This window comes from Procambarus clarkii, chromosome 72 (genome assembly GCF_040958095.1).
Source record: "Procambarus clarkii isolate CNS0578487 chromosome 72, FALCON_Pclarkii_2.0, whole genome shotgun sequence".
NCBI classification, from domain to species: Eukaryota; Metazoa; Arthropoda; class Malacostraca; order Decapoda; family Cambaridae; genus Procambarus; species Procambarus clarkii.
The window spans coordinates 7,277,424-7,296,973 of NC_091221.1; the positions used below are offsets into that span (position 1 = coordinate 7,277,424).

Sequence of the window (19,550 nt, forward strand, 5' to 3'; positions counted from 1 at the left end):
GGTTGAGGTGGACGTCAGTCGTCAGGAAGGTTTGGCTAAAACCCCAAAACCAGTTTAATTCGTTAAATATATTGTCGGCGCGAGGAAGGAGGAATAGGGGGGGAGGGCGTCTAGAAGAAGCCCCTTTCCCCTTTAACTCTAGACGCCTCTTCTCCCCCCCTTGGACATCAGAACGTTGCAACACAGACCAAACGTTCCTTTAGACAAGGAGACGGAGGCTGGTGAGAGAAGGGGGGAGTTATTGGCTTCAAATAGACCTATAGAAGCCAAATACATCATCCCTCTCCCCCATCTACAGGGATTCCAAAATAGATATCACTCTGAGATTGGGTTGTAATCCTAGAGACTAAGAGTCAAGATAATTGGCCAATGTCGGAAAGATATGGCTTTGTCAGGAGCATATATATGGGCTCAGAGAGAACGCAAAGTGCAGTGTAACTCTTAAGAGATAAAGGTATATGGAAGGACAGTTTGGTACAGAGAGAGAACCTATCTCACATCTCTTCTTGTATCTACGTCCACAATGGTGTGAGGCCCCTAGTGAGTCCCAGACCTACAAGCAGATTTCAATCAACGCCTTGTTAGAATTAAAAGCCCTGGATGTCCCGATGGGATTAATAAATTCATTTTTAATGTACTTGGAGAGCTAATTGCAATCATATCTTGTTGACTATTATGCTGGCTGGTCTCTCTGTTCATTGTCCATTTCTTTGTTTCATTGCCTAGTTTGTGAAATCATCTTCCTCGAGTCTGATATCTATTGTGCAATGAACATTGAGCCAGAGAACATGAGTGTTCAAGGAACATTGAGCCAGAGAACATGAGTGTTCAAGGAACATTGAGCCAGAGAACATAAGTGTTCAAGGAACATTGAGCCAGAGAACATGAATGTTCAAGGAACATTGAGCCAGAGAACATGAATGTTCAAGGAACATTGAGCCAGAGAACATGAGTGTTCAAGGAACATTGAGCCAGAGAACATAAGTGTTCAAGGAACATTGAGCCAGAGAACATGAGTGTTCAAGGAACATTGAGCCAGAGAACATGAGTGTTCAAGGAACATTGAGCCAGAGAACATGAATGTTCAAGGAACATTGAGGAAGTCAACACGAGTGTTCAATGACTAGGAGTGTTGTGCTGTCTTTCCCGTCTACGAGAGTTAAGTTAAGAGATAAAGAGACGGGTCTCGTGTTAACGAACATTTATTCTTAAGATGTCTGAAGACGAACTCATACGATCACTAACTTTGGATATACCAACAACGTTCCACACTTTATATATATGCCTCTGGTGATAGACTGCCGGGTTTATACATGCGTGTACCTCTTCAATTCCTTTTGTGACTCAAAGGGTTTGCTTTCTTCTCAGCGTTTTACCTCTCAGTGCGTGTGTGTGTGTATGTTTTTTTCCTGTAGATTATCCACTTTCTCAGCCTCGGCTTGTGTTTCTCCAGCCCCCCTGAGATGCAGCATCACCGCCCCGACGGAGAAACGCCTCGCGGAGGACCACATCACGTTTCATCTCTCACTCAATAACATCAGGTATTAAGATAATCCACGAGGCACAAATCGTGGGAATTTCATCAAGGTCCATCTCTCAACTCATTCCTGGAGTATACTCTTACACGCTCCAATACCACGAAGCTTTTCTTGTTAGTATAGTTTCCCCCTTTCATCTTTGCAATTGTCACTGCTCGTTTTTTCTTCCCACGTTCGAGGCTCAAAGGAATTTATCTATGTTCTCTTTCTGTTTGATATAAATAAAACAATATATGTTGAATAGGAAGGTGTATTTACTATTTGTGCCTGCAGGGTCGAACTGCTAGCTCGATTATATATATACTGTATATATTTTTAATGTTATGATACTGGCAATATGCTCATATATCAGGGCTACAGCTGTACTCACCTAGTTGTGCTTGCGGGGGTTGTGCTCTGGCTCTTTGGTCCCGCCTTTCAACTCTCAATCAACTGGTGTATGGTGGTTTTTAGACCCATGTCGTCTGATGTTAAACTTATATGTTACTTTTCCATGTACTTCACAAGTCTGTTGACATGTTCCCTATGCATTTTTTTGAGGAGGGGGGGGGGGGGGTGGTGGAACACTTCCTAAAATCATGTTCTTGTTCTTCCTAAAGATTATTTCCTTATGTGTCGGTGGTGTTCGACTGTTTCCTGGGTGAGGTTCTTATCTGGGGGTTTAAATGCTCTCCAGAACTGTCCTGGGTTTCTGGGGCCCGTTTGGATTTTGGCATTTGGGCTCTTCCCATTTTTTGTTGTGCAGTCTGCTACACCCAGCCTGCTGGCCTGCTACACTCAGCCTGCTGGCCTGCTAGACCCAGCCTGCTGGCCTGCTACACCCAGCCTGCTGGCCTGCTACACCCAGCCTGCTGGCCTGCTACACTCAGCCTGCTGGCCTGCTACACCCAACCTGCTGGCCTGCTACACCCAGTTTAGATCCTTCCTCAAGACGCGTGCCCAGTCATGCACGTAGCGAGACTGTTTGGACTCTTCCTGTGTCCGCGCTGCGCGACTGTGTTCAGTCCTGCTCACTTGATGTTCAACACCGGTAGTGTGGCCTTGGCCGCATGGTTGGTAACTAGTAACCCTAGCATATCTCCTGGCCGCGTGGTTGGCTGGTGCTACCTCAGTATCTCCGCTCCTTCCGACGTAGATGAGGGCGTTAATTACACCATTCTTGGGCGTACGCAAATGGTAACTGGCACACGCTTTTTCTGGCGATCGCACGCTCGTACAATTAAGTTTGGACCTTTTCCCGTCATGAATCTTCGCGAGGCAACTAGTTCTTCCATATTCCCGAGCGATGATAAGCAGCCCTCACTGTTTCAGTCATAGGCATGGCGATTAATTTATTCTGGAGACATGGAGACTACTTCCAGCCGAAGGAAATGCCAGGAACTCCCGCTGTACATTCCATGACCTGCTCACACGCCGAGGCAAAGTTCCCGAGGCCAAAGTCTCCCCCCCACACACACAATAGACAGGTGGAAGGGAAGATCCCACACCAAGCTGGAAGTAGAAGGAAACTCTCCCATATATCAACCCATCCTCATGAAATGATATATAGTACTTATAATGACTATTTGCTCGAGAGTAGCAATGTGTAGTGATGAACCGCTAGTAAACCACTTTGTGTACTATTCATTTGATAAAGAACGGAAAAAAGCTAAAACAAATCAAATTTGACTATTCCTAGGCTTAGTAAAGCACATATATGCCCTCTATTAGGCCTAAGATAGGGGGTATTAAGCCTAGGCTTGCTCGAAGAGGGTTAGGTTAGGACCTAAATTTACGCTGCCGGTCAAAACAACTTTCTGATTGGTCCAAATTCATGAATACGTCTGGAGTAGTCAACTTCCTAGTGGTCCATCACTACATATTCCCTCCGCTCAGGTATTCTAAAGTACTTTTATTCCAGGAGGATGGACTGGGCTAGTCACATCTGGGACAAGTGGGAGGGAAGATTCTTCCTCACCCAGATGATCGTTCACAGCCAGATATCCAGCAAAAGATAGTGTTATCATAATGCACACACGTGTAGGCACGGCGTACAGTCCGCTTGCTATCATAACACCGTATTAGTAAGGCGGACAGCCCACCTGCTATCATAACGCCGTGTCAGAAAGACGGACAGCCCGCCTGCTATCATAACGCCGTGTCAGAAAGACGGACAGCCCACCTGCTATCATAACGCCGTGTCAGAAAGACGGACAGCCCGCCTGCTATCATAACGCCGTGTCAGAAAGACGGACAGCCCGCCTGCTATCATAACGCCGTGTCAGAAAGACGGACAGCCCACCTGCTATCATAACGCCGTGTCAGAAAGACGGACAGCCCGCCTGCTATCATAAATATATACTCCATATTCCTCAAACATTTCCTTCACCAGTACCTCTCCTTCAATTTCACCTCCCTCCTTCCTCCCTCCCCTTCAAGGATCAGCCGGAGATAATCAGGTAATTAAGATTACCAGGGTAATTAAGGGATTAAGACAAGAGCTTTGAAGACGAAACGAAAGAGAAGAAATATATATTGAGTAGAAAAATAATTATTAAGATGAATAATGTGGACTATACGAAAAGAGTAGATGGAGAAGGTTGCATAAAAAATGCTGTCAAGAACGAGAGGAAAAACTACATTCACATGAAAAAAATGAAGCCTAATAACCTGAGAGTGAAATCTTAAGTCAAGGCCAGACCTTGTTTGGGAGTAGGCCTATGCAATCACATTCTAAAAACATCACCCAATTTTTTTTTTAGCCCGATCCGTATATATATATGCAAAACATTACACAATTACAGAAAATCAGTTGGAGTTGTAGAAGACAATATATATAGGACAATGTTGACCAGACCACACTCTAGATGGTGAAGGGACGACGACGTTTCGACTCGTTTCGATTGACGTTTCGACTCGTTTCGACGACAATCGACTTGAGAATGGTCCAGGACGGACCGAAACGTCGTCGTCCCTTCACTTTCTAGTGTGTGGTCTGGTCAACATTCTTCAGCCACGTTATTGTGACTCATCGCCTATATATAGGACAAGAGCCAGCCTACAAGGCTCCCTCGATATGCCATATATTCTCTTCACTAGAAGCCAAGGGTCCTTCCTCACTATTACAACCAAAGGTGTCGTCACGCCCTGGGGACGACAACAGAGTGGTTAGACCACAGCCCTTCCCACAGGGGACGCCAGAGAGTGTCTTAGAGTGGCAAAAAAGATTACTCTCTACTGCTCTGTTGAAATCTCCGGCAGGATCCCGAGCGGGCGGCGGCTTGGGGTCCACCATAACCCAGCTTACAGACTTCAGTGTAAATATTCACCTAGTTATGACACATCAACATTGCCATCTGTTCAAGGAACTGTATCGGGATAATTATGTTGTAGGATTAAAATGGATATAGAAAGGTTAAGATGGATATATATATCTGATTATATATATATATATATATATATCATAAATAAATATATGCTATTATAATTTGGTAATACCGATACTTCATTGGTACTTCAGCACCACTTAAATATACATATAACAGCCTCATCAATATACATATGCCAGTCCCGTATTTAATCGAAAAAGTCGCCAATGAAAATGTATCTAAGTTCGCAAAAAAATCGTAGATAACACACATCAAGCGATCCTCCTGTTTTATTGTACTTTTTGTATCAATGTGAAACTACGTACATATATATTGGCGTCATGGACAATTAGATAGTCAAAATTGGTACTATTCACTTTACAAGAGTCCGGAAACCAATAAGGCTAGACACCAAACTTAAATATTCCTAGGGCTTTTATAGTACATATATAAACTATATAGGGCCTCAGATTGCGTGTAATAGGCCAAGGGTGGTTAGGGTAGGTTTTATTAGAAAGCATAAATACAAAACGTTTTCCGGTTTGTCCAAATGCAATGCCGCTCGCGAAACACCAGACGAGTATATTACTACTCCGCCACGGGGACTACTTTAAGTCCCTGTGGACTTAACCTTTCAATTAGACAACCAATGGCAAGAAAACCGGGTTCTAAGAGCTAGAGCTCGACCCTGCCGGCACAAATAGGCGAGTACAAGTAGGTGAGTACGTACACCAGCCACATCAAACTATAACCACATCAAACCCACAACCATGTCAAACCTACAACCATATCAAACTACAACCACATCAAACCCACAACCATGTCAAACTATAACCACAATTCCCCCACCCACAAAATTTATCTATAAGAGGATCAACTTGCATCACGTAACCTTACCTCGTCCTCGGAGTCTATCTCGTCTCCCTCGAAGGTGGTGTACGCCAGGCCCGAGACGTCGTTCGAGGCTGCCGAAGAAGAAGAAGGCGACCCAACGCGGATGAAGAGCGTCCCCCCTACCAGGTCTCCGACACCCATACACTCCCCCGTGTCCTGCGTGTACCCAGACATGGCGTCTGGCTTCACTACACCACTCACTCGCGCTTAAATCACTACAAAACCACCACTTAAATCACTCATCTTTGTTGTAGACACTTTGCAACTAAATGATTCATGTAACGCCAGCTTATAATTCCTGCCTGTGACGTTCCGGTGAAGACACTATTCCACTGATGGGGTAAAGGCCTTTTTATTTCGGCGTTGTTGGACCGCGCGGGGAGAGAGGTGGGTGGACGGGACGCAGCGCCACACACACAGACACAGAAGCACCACCACCATGGACGAGTTCCCTCGCCATACTGAGGCTTGTTTATGCGCGCGACCCGCTCTACGCCTTCTACCTGTCCTCAGGCTAGGCTGGCCCGTCCGAATCCTCACCTCTAAGATTCATTCGCCAATACTGACCCGCTGCGCCTTCGTAATTGATATTTTCTCATATATAAGGTTAATATTATTTCACACTAGAATGTGCTGAATAGTGTGGCTTAACCTTGGCTCTGTTGGGTATTATGGTTTTTGTGGAGGAACGTGGAGGAAGCATTTTTAGAGGTGGGATTCGAGCAGCGGGCGTGAACGAGGCGTTGCTCGAGAAATGTTCCAGTGTTCCAAGGTTGTGCGTCGCGTATGTGAAGCGTTTTTCATTCATAAACAAGGTCGTTTGGTGGATTAACAAGCGTGTCTCCATTGTTTATGTGGGCTGGTTGTGTGTATTCATTGCTCTCGCTCGAGCTCCAGCGAGTCAAGAATCATAATACCTGACAACCGCACGAATCACCAGGCCCAGGACTCGACAAGCACGTCTAAGTGCCCATTTACGAAACCTCTACATCTTATCTCGATTGATTAAACGACTCGTGAACACTGAAGGGCTATATACGAGGTTGTTTGTCAAGAACGACCTCGCTCGTTTCCAAGCCCGTAAACTGCTTAATAAATACAGACTTACCCCCCCATGATCGAAAGAAAGATGTACAGGTTTCGCAACTGAACATATAAAGGCTCGATGACTCGCTTGTTACGACCCAATTGGCTCATGTCCAATGAGCCAATTGATCAACTACTTAGAAGTAGTAAGATCACCTACTTAGGTCTTACAATGCATTACTGAGTATACCGTGAATTCTTAACAACAAAAGTATTATATATAAAAAGTATTACATATAAAAATAAATAAGTTTTAGCTCATTTACGTACTAAATAATACTAAATAGGGAATAAGAAATAACGTTCTCCTTTTGATAATTACTTCTTAGGATTGAATATTTTTTAATATGCAGAAAATCTCAGTTATAATTACACTAAGTTACAGCAGCAGACCATGCAAGCCTCAAACTGTAGTCCGAAAAGTGCATTTGTTGTTATTGGATAAAACATTTTTCCTTTTGCTGGAGAGGATTGAGAGATGACAATTATATACATCCCTTTTCGCGACACTACATATTACAGTGTATACCATACAGCAACACTATATGTTACAGTCAATACCATACACCGACACCACACCGTACACAACACCCCCACAACACCCCACAACACCCCACAACACCCCACAACACCCCACAACACCCCCACAACACCCCACAACACCCCACAACACACCCACAACACCCCCACAACACCCCACAACTCACCCACAACACCCCACAACACCCCACAACACCCCACAACACCCCCACAACACCCCACAACACCCCACAACACCCCACAACACCCCCACAACACCCCACAACACCCCCACAACACCCCACAGCACCCCACAACACCCCCACAACACCCCACAACACCCCACAACACCCCCACAACACCCCACAACACCCCACAACACCCCCACAACACCCCACAACACCCCCACAACACCCCACAGCACCCCACAGCACCCCACAACACCCCACAACACACCCACAACACACCCACAACACCCCACAACACCCCCACAACACCCCACAACACCCCCACAACACCCCACAGCACCCCACAGCACCCCACAACACCCCACAACACCCCACAACACCCCACAGCACCCCACAGCACCCCACAGGATGCACCAATGAAGGAAGTCTCGCAGAAGAACATCTCCGAGCGCTAATCGCTAGCGGGATCCCCAAGAGGAGAATATAATTAACGCAAGAGTTCGTTGACCAGCGGGTGGGACCCCCACTGTCACCTTACCTGAATATGATTACGTAAAAGTCACAATGTTTATATGACTTCCTCAGAATTTTCTTGGATTTTTATGGGATTTTGTTTCTCTCTCTCTCTCTCTCTCTCTCTCTCTCTCTCTCTCTCTCTCTCTCTCTCTCTCTCTCTATATATATATATATATATATATATATATATATATACATATTATATATATATATATATATATATATATATCTATATATATATATATATATATATATCTCTCTCTCTATATATATATAGAGAGAGAGAGAGAGAAAGAGTTATATAAGGAAGGTACAGTGCGTTTGAAGATTAATCGCTACATCCTTGTCAAGCCAGTAACTCACATGCACCTGATTGTTTCAAGTGTAGGCTAAACAAATATATGAATGAGTTTTTGGTGGATATATATATAGTTGCTTCACGTAGGCCCATAGGCCTTCTGCAGTCTTATTTATTCTCGTGTTCTCATTTCGGACATATGACAAAATGCAGATATATTATATACACAGTTTCTTATACAACAGTAATTTTTGCGCTGTCGATTCACAGCCGATTGGTCCCGTGTGCGATTCCCGGGTAGAGCGGGACGTTTGGGCACAGTCCCTTACACCAGATGCCTCTGCTAAGCAACAAATACCTACCCGGGTGTTAGTCAATAAACCTAATTGGTTTACTGCCCAGCTTAATAAAACAACAAAACCTAGCGAGCCAGTATTATATCGTAGACGGGATTTTAAACCCCTAAACCAGCGATATATTAGTATACTCTGTTTTCTGGCGTATACCCTGGAAACACAAACCGAAACTGTCTCTATTTTCCGCTTGTTACAACTTGAAATAAAGTTGTTACATCTTGGCTTAACGTGTTTATGACGTATTAGAACGTTGTTACAACTTGCTATATTGGTTGTTATAACTGGTTAGGAGGTGTTAAAACTTGCTCGAACGTTGTACCAACGTCGTAGTTTCGGTGTGTGTTTGGCGGGTATACACACTGTTTATCATAGCCCTTAACAATTTCCATGACTATAGCATACTTAATATATGCTTAATATAGCATATTTAGTCAGGAATTGTAGTGGGATTAATCTCCCTCTCTCGATTGATACCCAACACTGAACCCAACAGCCCTAAAGAAATACATAATAGTATATACGTATTTACATGTTAATGGTATTCTTAAGTGGACGTTCACACCCACCTGAGAGTCAGTCTGGACAAGATGGTCTGCTTTCGTGGGCGGCGGCGCCTGAAAGAAGTCCAATATCCAGTGAAAAGATTGACGGTGTTTCCATATTCCTGAGGTGAGAGAGAGAGAGAGACAGAGAGAGAGAGAGAGAGAGAGAGAGAGAGAGAGAGAGAGAGAGAGAGAGAGAGAGAATTATACACGCATAAAAAGTGTGAGAAAATTATATAAATCTTTATAATGCGGTTAACGTCTCGTACAAGTTTATATATAAAACACAAAATTTATATTAAAAAGCAGTATGATATGTATCATTCGAATACAGAATTGACAAAGATATTATCAATACTTAAAAGAAGTATAAAAGCTAAAAAAGAGGTAAACTCTGACCTTAATGTTGACATTTAAGTCCACTTGCGTCAAAGCAATGATCTTCACCAAACACCTGAGTGTCACCTGGTAGCATCTCAGGTTCTCCTCACGAAGCTTTGACAAGAAGAGGTATATTGCACTCAAGTTACCTCCTGTAGGAAGCTCTGTCTTCCCTCTGCACCCACTCAGGCCTTCAAGGAGGTTAATATTGCCGCTCCGTATCTCCTGTCTAGAAGAAGCTGGATGGAGGAGGGGCGATGTTGTGACCCAGGTCTTGGGGTCCTCTGTGGCCCAGACCCTGTGTTCCTCTGACCCAGGAAAGGCTTTGTCTTGCAATGGCTTCTTAGCAACAGCTCCGGGAGGCACACAGTCGGTACTGAAGATCCCTGGGAAGTCGTCTTGGGTCTGACCCTCGGCTCTGGCGTGCTCAGACGACCCCTCCGTCGCGGGTCTGCCGATGTGGAATGCACAGAGATGCTTGAGGTCTTCAGAGATGTTGATAATGTCTTGAAAAGCGGCGTTCTCGCACGGACCTTTCTCCCTTGATGGCTGTGGAGGCGTAATATTTTCGCTGCAAAGCTGAGGCAAGTTGGTGAGCTTCGGAGGAGACGCTTGCGTGTATTTCTCCTGGTGTTTCTCGTACATCAAGTCCAGATCGCCTAGAATATTGTTGAGCTGTACCTGAAGATTTTTTTTTTCTTCACACTCTGTTTCGAATGTCATGTTATGTGGGTAAACCTTGGTTGGTATTAGTATCTCTGTACCATTAGTAGGAGCGCTCAAAGAAGCGTCACTTTCAATGCAACTAAATATCTCATCTATTTTTGTGTTAATATAATTTGCCTTAGATAATTCATTGGTTTCCCCTAAGACTGCACATTTTGTTTCTTCGTTTTCTTTTACGCAAGGGCTATGTCCGTTTTCTCTACTTTTCGATTTGTCTTCATAGACTATTCTATTAAGGGGAAGGAACAGACCACTGCGATCTCCAGCATTTGGCGTGATATCTAATTGCTTCTGAAACCTAGCGACGTTCTTCTGTAAATGCTGTACACCCATCGATGGACGACTTTTACGCTGGTTAGTTTCCGTATTCCGGTCACCACTGCCGTGCAAAAAGACCTTTGATACACTTGAGGTTTCTAATAATTTTTCTCCTTTAACTGTTTGTTTCCTTTCTTCGTCCTCAGTTCTAGATTTATGTTCGGTTCTTCCTTTTGATGACAGTTCCTCCGATTCCAACATCTCAGAAGTAAACTGTTCGCGTTCAAGACTTAAGCGATTGCAAAGTTTCTCGAGGTGTTCCAAGCAAGTCACTGTCGGAGGGGGAGATTGGCAGCGACTTCGAGTCCGTCTTCGAACTGGATTCTCTTCGATACCCAAAGGGGAAACCTCAGGATGAAGGATGTTCGTGTTCGCAAATGCCGTTTTCTGAACATCCGACTGAACACTCGAGGAACTATTCCTGACGGAAGTTTGGGAAAGGGATTGAACACTAAGGGGACTTTTCTTCATAAATGTGTCACTCTTATTAGGCTCGTTGCCAGGGAGATTATATTTGGAAACACCTAAACAATCGTCTTTAGTTACACTCGATTGATCGCCCTCAGTAACACCTTTGGAATTGCCTTTGGCAACATCAGGTTGATCGATTTTGGCAATACCTGTGAGGTCTTTATCGTCAACACCAGACTGATCGTATTTCGCAACATCTGGGATATCATTGTGGGAAACACAGGAGTAATCCTTTTGCATAACACTTGGGTGATTATTCTTAAGTCTACCCGAATGAACATTTTGAATAACAGTTGACTGGACGATGTGGAGAACACCTGGGTGATCATGCTGGCGAACACCCAAGACATCGTTTTTGATAACATCAGGGAGATTGCTTTTGATGGCGGCGTCGAAGCTTTCCTCCAGGTCCTTGAATGTTGCCAACCAGTCTCTTCTGACTCCATTTTTCCTTGTGAAGTGACAATCGCTGCTCTGCTGCATTTCCTGGGGCTTGCAGATTGTTTTCGTCACTCCATTCTCCGTCGTTCCCTTGCACGCTTGCATGCAGATCAAGACTTCCGTGGTAGGGGTCGGCCTTACTGAAGAATGCCCGCTCTCAGTCATGTTATCCATTTCCAGGAATTCCTTAGTATACGCTTCAGAGATGTCGTTCTTCATCTCGCTTACTTTTGGGGCTTGACTCACCTCCTTAGATGTGGTTATGCCTTCCGTGATGCAACTCACACTCTGGAAACTTACCCTGGAGCTGACTGCAGGTTTATGAGAGCTCATTGCATTCGCATGGATGTTCTTTGGAGATGCATGACTGTTCATTGTCGTCTCATTGCTGTTCTTTGAAGGATTATGGTTGTTCTGTGAAGACTCATGGCAGTTCATAGTCTCTGTGTGCTTCGCCTCAGCTTGGGTGGATGCTGTGGGCTTTATCTTATCATCCCAACCAATTAGAGAAGACTTTGATTGCACCGTCGCAGTTTTGCTGGTCTTTGCTGTTAGTGAACTTAATGTGGGATTCTTATCATCAGGTGAAGGGTGAAGAGATCTTGTCGCTTCTGTTTCGACTAGTTTCTGTTTCTGAACGGATGTAATCAAGCAGGAGAGCTCGTTATCCAGGTCTAACGCAGCATCACTAACATTTGGTGTGGCTGACAAAGTTTCCAGGGTGCTTGGCCACACATTGCAAGGTGTTGAAATGCCATTACAAATGTTGGGAGATTGACTCTTGACGCTTTGCAACTCTCTCAATCGAGAATCATTAACTTCCATCGAAATTAATGATCGATTTATTTTCTTGTTCGGATCTTCCTTGGGTTGTTGTTCCGAGGTCTTAGTGCCTCTCGATGCCGTCTTGGAGGCGTAGCTGTTAGTACTCTCCAGAAGCATCGTTGTCTCTCTCAGGTAAGCCTCGATTTCAGAGGTGAGACTCCGTAGTTTGTCTCCATCCTCCTCCTTACCGCTGGGACCTGGAAGCGAGGGCTCGGTCGACTGCTTCGAGACATCTCCGGTCTTGTGAGTCACGACAGGAGACTGCTGGATATTGTTTACCGGAAGGGTGTGAACATCAAGCCTTGGCGTCATCTTACAGTCGACAGCGTCTTGTTGAGGCATCTGTGCTTCGTTTGCTGGTTTGGTTTCATGTAGCGACTGTGTTTCTTGTAACGTTCTTGCTTCTTGTAACGTCCTGACGTCCTGTAACGATCTTGCGTCTTGTAACGATCTTCCTTCCTGTAATGTCATTGTTTCTTGCACTGAGCCCGGGATTGAAAGCCAGTCCTCTGAACTAGAAATACGATGAAGATTTTCGGGACTGCTTTTATATTTCCTTAAGCGGTACTCCTCTATGCTGTCCGGACTGTATTCTTCACTGCTAGAGAAATTCATCAGGTCGTCTCCATTGTTTATATCCGGATCATCACGCTTGTTGATTTCGGTCCCGACGACAGTGGACGACTCGTCATCACCTTCTTCTCCCAACATTTCAAGGATGACCTCCAGGGGCTCCTGGAAGCGAGAGAATTTGTCGCTAATAGACCGTCGGGAGCGAATTGGCCCCAATAGGTTCCTGCTCCAGTGCCCCGCTTCCATGTCCTCCGTTACATCGTCTACACAAGATTCTTCCTCGTCTTCAAAGTCATGTTCATTATATTCGAAATCGATCAAGTCTTCACAGTTTTCACCATCATTATCACCATCTTCATCTTCGTAGCCATCATTATCCTCATCTTCACCGCAGTATCTGAGGTTGCAGTAATCATTGTCAACTTCATCGTCATCGTCAACGAAGAACTCGTATTCCACTACTGTGCCTTCCTGGCTGTTGCTCTGCCCGAGATAAAAGTTAATAACACTTGTTTCGTCACTGTCGTCGCTTTCCTCGCGGCGCTGGCAGCTGTCAGTCTCCCCATCGCCACCCTCTCCGCTGGCGCCAGCAGCCTCCAGATGCCTGGGGGCGCTGCATCCGCCGCCTTGGGGCTCGTTGTTCAGGTAAACACAGCACACGGGACCCCTATCACATCTCTCACAGTAATTCAGACCGGCGGCGGCACAGCTTAGCTCAGCGTCCTCCTCTGGACCCACATCGTTGTCGCGAATTTCAGCGACACTTCCGCGAGCTGTCCGGACACTTGGGGCGTTGGAGGGAATTGTCTGAACGCTGCGCGCGGTTCTTTCACTCGGATTCGTCCGCGACTCATTTTCAGGAACGACCGAACGCTCGTGCACTCCAAGCACTCGTGTTCTCTCGCGAACTTGTTTCTTTGAATTAAACTTAAAACAATGCACTTCGTTGTTGTGGGAGTTGATGTTCTCTTTGTCTCTCATTGTGAGGTCCGCCCAAGCGACCACCTCCGTCATTTTCACTTCTCTGGTTCACAGAATATTAATTTCTTGATTTCATGATGACAGTCAAGTAATGCGCATCTGAAACATAACAATAAATAGAGTAATTAAAATAAGAACGAGATGCAGGTTTAGTTCATTGCACTTCCAAAGTTGTTGAGTTTATATATATATATATATATATATATATATATATATATAAGGTTAAGAAATATGGACAGAAGGTTCGTTCCTAATACTTAAGGGTTTAAACTACGGTAGCAGTACCTTATTTACCACACGGGGAGAGAAGGCATTTCCTCCTCCTGTTAATGAGAACATTTTCCCACGTAGCGCCGGGAGAAGAAAACCCTCACGCAAACTTCACGTTGTATGGTGAAGATGAGCAGTGAACAAGTGGAATGAGTTGATACAGGAGGTAAATGAGGTTAATTCCATTCAGAGTTCATATGATAAGAAGCAAAGGGAAGGGGGAGGGGGTTGAGAGGCGTAGTAAAAGCAAACAGGTGGCCTCTAAGAGCTGAAGCTCGACCTTACAAGCACATGTATATCCACACGGCCATGAGGACAGCGTTCAGGATTCACCATGCATGGCTGACCATCCCACAGGATGCACCATGTACGCAAACTACTCGATTAGCTTTTGTTTTCTTTGTCAGCGACAGGAAGCCTGTTAAGACTTATCGAGGTCCCTCCCTCCACTAAGCTAACCACTGACTATCCCCCAGGATACAACCCACAACAATGTGCTAAGTCCCCGGTACCTAGTCACACCCACACAGACGTCGAGGTGTAAGGAAACATGGCCAAGCGTCTCCCTTGCCTTGTTAATGAGCCGACAGCACTCATCAGTGTAACAAGGTCACTCATACACTCTGAATGCAGGTCACTTGATCTTTCCCGAAACCCCAAGATTAGATTACTTGCAAGTATGCAGGTATACTCTCGCCTCTGGAATGGACAAGTGAATAAATATGATGAACAATTAACACGAATAAGAACAACAAAGGATGAAGAATTAGGTAACATGGCGTCGTGTTTATTATGGCGGAATGTTTTCGTAAATAAACATTTCGTCGTTGTGTACGGGTGGCTGCGTCTAAATGTTTACTGGGATGTTTCTATTTTATTTTCAAGGCTGCACAAGCCCAATCGCTTGTGTTGGCCTTTCTGCAGTATTTTACATATTTTCCCATAATTTTTATAAAGTATATTATTTTATATCTTCTAGTACACACTTCTAAATGTGAACAAGTCAATCGCACAGCGATTTAAAGTAACATTGGTTCGATGCTTAGCTTAATGCTGTTCAACATCTAGGAGGTTAATAAGGCCACCACAAGTGCCTACTGCCCAACCAGCAAGTCTTCATTAGTCCAGAACTGAAAAGTAAGCTCTCAGTGCTTCTTCATAATGTAGTGCAGGTATACTTTTTGGTATTTATTTTATAGTACTAAATTTTATGCTTATCGGTTGGATTATTTATATATTTAGCTGCACACCTTCAGCTTTTGATGTTTCAGAGCAATATGGGTATAACATCCTCAACACTAATGATGCTTCAGGGGAACATGGGTATAACCCCCCCCCCCACTCCACATCGCCACACTCTCAACCCAAGAGCAAATAAGATCCTTCTTGCTAACTACAACGCCAAGAATACGACCATTTTACACAAGCTATAATGGAAGACATTTTTATACGCACCGTCTCTTGTTCACCAATTCTCTCTCACACGCCAAATAGTCTCTCCAGTGTACACGTCTCCAGCATACATGATGAAGCCAAACACGTCATCTCCAGAAATATTCGTGAGCTTGACTGCCTCGCTAGACCAGTCTGTCCTCCGAGAGATGTTCCTTTCTCCTTTCCTTACTATTTTCTTATATTTTACGAGAGATGTTCCTTTCTCCTTTCCTATTTTCTTATATTTTACTATACATTTATCTGAATAAATATAAGGAGACTGCAGAAGGGCTATTGGCCTAGGGTGCACTTATTTATATCCACCCAAACTCTGATATATTTGTCTAGTCTATGCTTGAAATAATCCGTCGATCCAACTTCTATTATGCTATGCGGAAATTTATTCCATAAATCAGTCACAAAATTTCCAAACCAGTATTTACCCAGGTCTTTCCTGAATCTAAACTTATCAAATTTATATCAACTGTTACAAGTTCGATTGTGTATTTATATATTTAAAACCTCATATATATATATATATATATATATATATATATATATATATATATATATATATATATATATATATATATATATATATATATAATCTTCCTTTGATATACTCTTCGTCCGTCATGTCAATCTTCGTCATATAATGAGGATGCAGGTAATTCCTTCACTACATTAGTGTTGCTTGCAACCTAATTTGATTTAGCATGGTGCATGTTGCGTCAACTATCAGGCATTCTGTGAGGTATCTATGTCAAGGAATTATTGATTCAGGGAAAGACGGATATGTGTGTGTGTTTGGTAAGCACCAGGTCAAGGATTAATTTCTACACTACACAATGTGTCGCTCGGAAAATAAATGCTTTTTCATTTGAAAAATGTTTTGTCAGCAATAAAGAGTTATCTCTGGTTGGTGCTTAGGACTTTTGTTGGCAGGTCGTTTTTCTTGAACTCTTTGACTCACGTATTATGGAGTATTTTATAAACTTAAGATATTGTCTAATACTCACACACTGATACACACATGAGTCTATGCTCGATCCTGCAAGCACAAATTGGTGAGTACACACACACACATTACAAACTTATATATAAACATTATATATATAAACTGTTATATATAAACTGTTTAACACTGGTGGGACACGAACAAGGGGACACAGGTGGAAACTGAGTACCCAAATGAGCCACAGAGACATTAGAAATAACTTTTTCAGTGTCAGAGTAGTTAATTGATGGAATGCACTAGTCAGTGATGTGGTGGAGGCTGACTCCATACACAGTTTCAAGTGTAGATATGATAGAACCCAATAGGCTCAGGAACCTGTACACCAGTTGATTGACAGTTGAGAGGCGGGACCAAAGAGCCAGAGCTCAACCCCCGCAAGCACAACTAGGTGAGTACACTCACACACACGTGCACTGCGATTCCCTCTACATACCAACTCACCCTGGCCTCAGGTCGAGCTCTGGGAGGAGAAGAACTCCCAGAACCCGCTCCAGGTATGCAGCAGCCTGGTGATTTACTCACAGGTGAGGAGCGCATCTTCTCCAGTACCAAATGAGGCAACATATACAGCGGCCAGAACAACATATGGTACCAGACCTGCATACCATCGTATTCTCTAGGATTTAGCAGGTTGCACCTGTGTCATCCTGAGAGAGAGAGAGAGAGAGAGAGAGAGAGAGAGAGAGAGAGAGAGAGAGAGAGAGAGAGAGAGAGAGAGAGAGAGAGAGAGAGAGAGAGAGAGAGAGAGAGGTCTAATACAAAAAATCCTGACTTAGCATACACAAAGGCTGGTATCACTACACTGTGGTAGGAAGTCTTGTATTCAATGTGGCGACGAATGACCTGTTGACCTATCCAAGGTAAGAGAATTTTCCCCAAACAAAGCATAAATTGATCAGGAGTCATTGCAACATTTTAACACAGCCCATTATTGATCACATCTCAGACCCCCCCCCTCCCCTTCCACCCCTACCTTCATATATATCCAAGAAGTGGTTAGGTTAGGTTATGACTGGCTAGGTTAGGTTTGACTTGGTTAGGTTAGGTTTGACTAGGTTAGGTTAGGTTATGACTGGCTAGGTTAGGTTAGGTCTGACTAGGTTAGGTTGGGTTGGGTTATGTTGGGTTAGGTCAGGTTAGGTTAGGTCAGGTCAAGTCAGGTCAAATTTGGTTAGGTCAAGTCAGGTTACCTCCTGGGGTTATACAGAACACCTGGACCATCCATCGCTTTGTTCCAAGCCTTGCAACTAATTCAATATTTTGTGTCATTCACTCTTACCAGTTCCTTGTTTCTTGTGTGCTTTTGTCTTGGCTTCGTGAACATTAACACTTACGACTATTTTTACATGCAATTTTTTGAGTTTACCTCGATTAAACACACTGTGTGTGTGAGAGTGTGTATATGTGTGTGCGCGCCGAGTTTCAGTCATTTTCTTTTTTATCTCTCAATTGTTTATTTGATCCTTCTCTTGATAGGATGAAGCACTCGTGTGGGTGTTGGGGTGATTTTAATCTGTGAAAAACACACCTAAATTAATTAATCTCTCTCTCTCACTCTCTCTCTCTCTCTCTCTCTCTCTCTCTCTCTCTCTCTCTCTCTCTCTCTCTCTCTCTCTCTCTCTCTCTCTCTCTCTCTCTCTCTCTCAGAAATATGTGCGTTTCTCTTGTCTGGTTATCTGTTTATTTTCATCAATCTCTTCTAATCAAAACATCATCGAAGTCTTTGCGGAACACCATCTCTGACGATAGTGTTGCAACAGAGGCCCCTCGCTAGTGGTTGAGAAGCCTTTCAACAGTGCTCTTACTGTTGCCTGAGACAACGGCAGAGTTGTTGCTGCTTCCTGACACGCCGGCAGTGTTGTTGCTGTTGTCTGGGTCAACGGTAGAGTTGCTGTTGTTCCTTGAGGCAACGGTAGCGTTCTTGCTGTTGCCTGTGGCACATTATTGCAATGGAGTTTTGTATTGCCGAATTTTGTGGGCAAGAAATGGAAGATGAAACTAAACAAGACGGAGATGAAAAAGAAAACGCAGAATATAAAGGCGAAGCAAAGGGGAATAATATTGATAATAATTTGCAAAAATAGCGACGGGGCTTCGCGGGAGATTATGGAATGTGTGTTGTTAAATGTTGTTTGGCTTGAAGCCTCGGTTCACGAACTTCAACCAAAGGTGTCAGAGCAGCTCAACTCGGCCCTCGGCATCACACACACACACACACACACACACACACACACACACACACACACACACACACACACACACACACACACATATTCAAATTATATTTCAAGAGTCAGAGAGAAAGACCTGGGGGTTTATATCACGCCAGAACTGTCCCCTGAAGCTCATATCAAGAGGATAACATCAGCGGCATATGCCAGGTTGGATAACATAAGAACGGCATTTAGAAACTTGTGTAAGGAATCATTCAGGACATTATATACCACATATATCAGATCAATCCTGGAGTATGCGGCTCCAGCATGGAATCCATATCTAGTCAACCATAAGACTAAACTGGAAAAGGTTCAAAGGTTTGCCACCAGACTAGTACCCGAACTGAGAGGTATGAGCTACGAGGAGAGACTACGGGAATTAAACCTCATTTCGTTGGAAGACAGAAGAGTTAGGGGGGGACATGATCACCACATTCAAGATTCTCAAGGGAATCGATAGGGTAGATAGAGACAGGCTATTTAACACAAGGGACACACGCACTAGGGGACACAGATGGAAACTGAGTGCCCAAATGAACTACAGAGATATTAGAAAAAACTTTTTTAGTGTCAGAGTGGTTGACAAATTAGGAAGTAATGTGGTGGAGGCTG

The 19,550-nt window shown here is 44.0% G+C and overlaps 1 protein-coding gene across 3 annotated transcripts in view; it reads right to left on the reverse strand.

Annotated features, from left to right (window-relative positions):
- Nucleotides 1–19,550, reverse strand: part of LOC123773625 (uncharacterized) — a 301,086-nt gene that overhangs the window by 269,373 nt on the left and 12,163 nt on the right. For all 3 annotated transcript variants that reach the window (XM_069312402.1, XM_069312403.1, XM_069312400.1), the window contains exons 2-3: nt 9,684–14,099; nt 9,309–9,356 (exon numbers count right to left, since the gene is read on the reverse strand). In XM_069312402.1, the coding sequence (XP_069168503.1) occupies nt 9,309–9,356; nt 9,684–14,033 (4,398 nt within the window). In that variant the 5' untranslated portion in view covers nt 14,034–14,099. The remainder of the gene's footprint in view (nt 1–9,308; nt 9,357–9,683; nt 14,100–19,550) is intronic.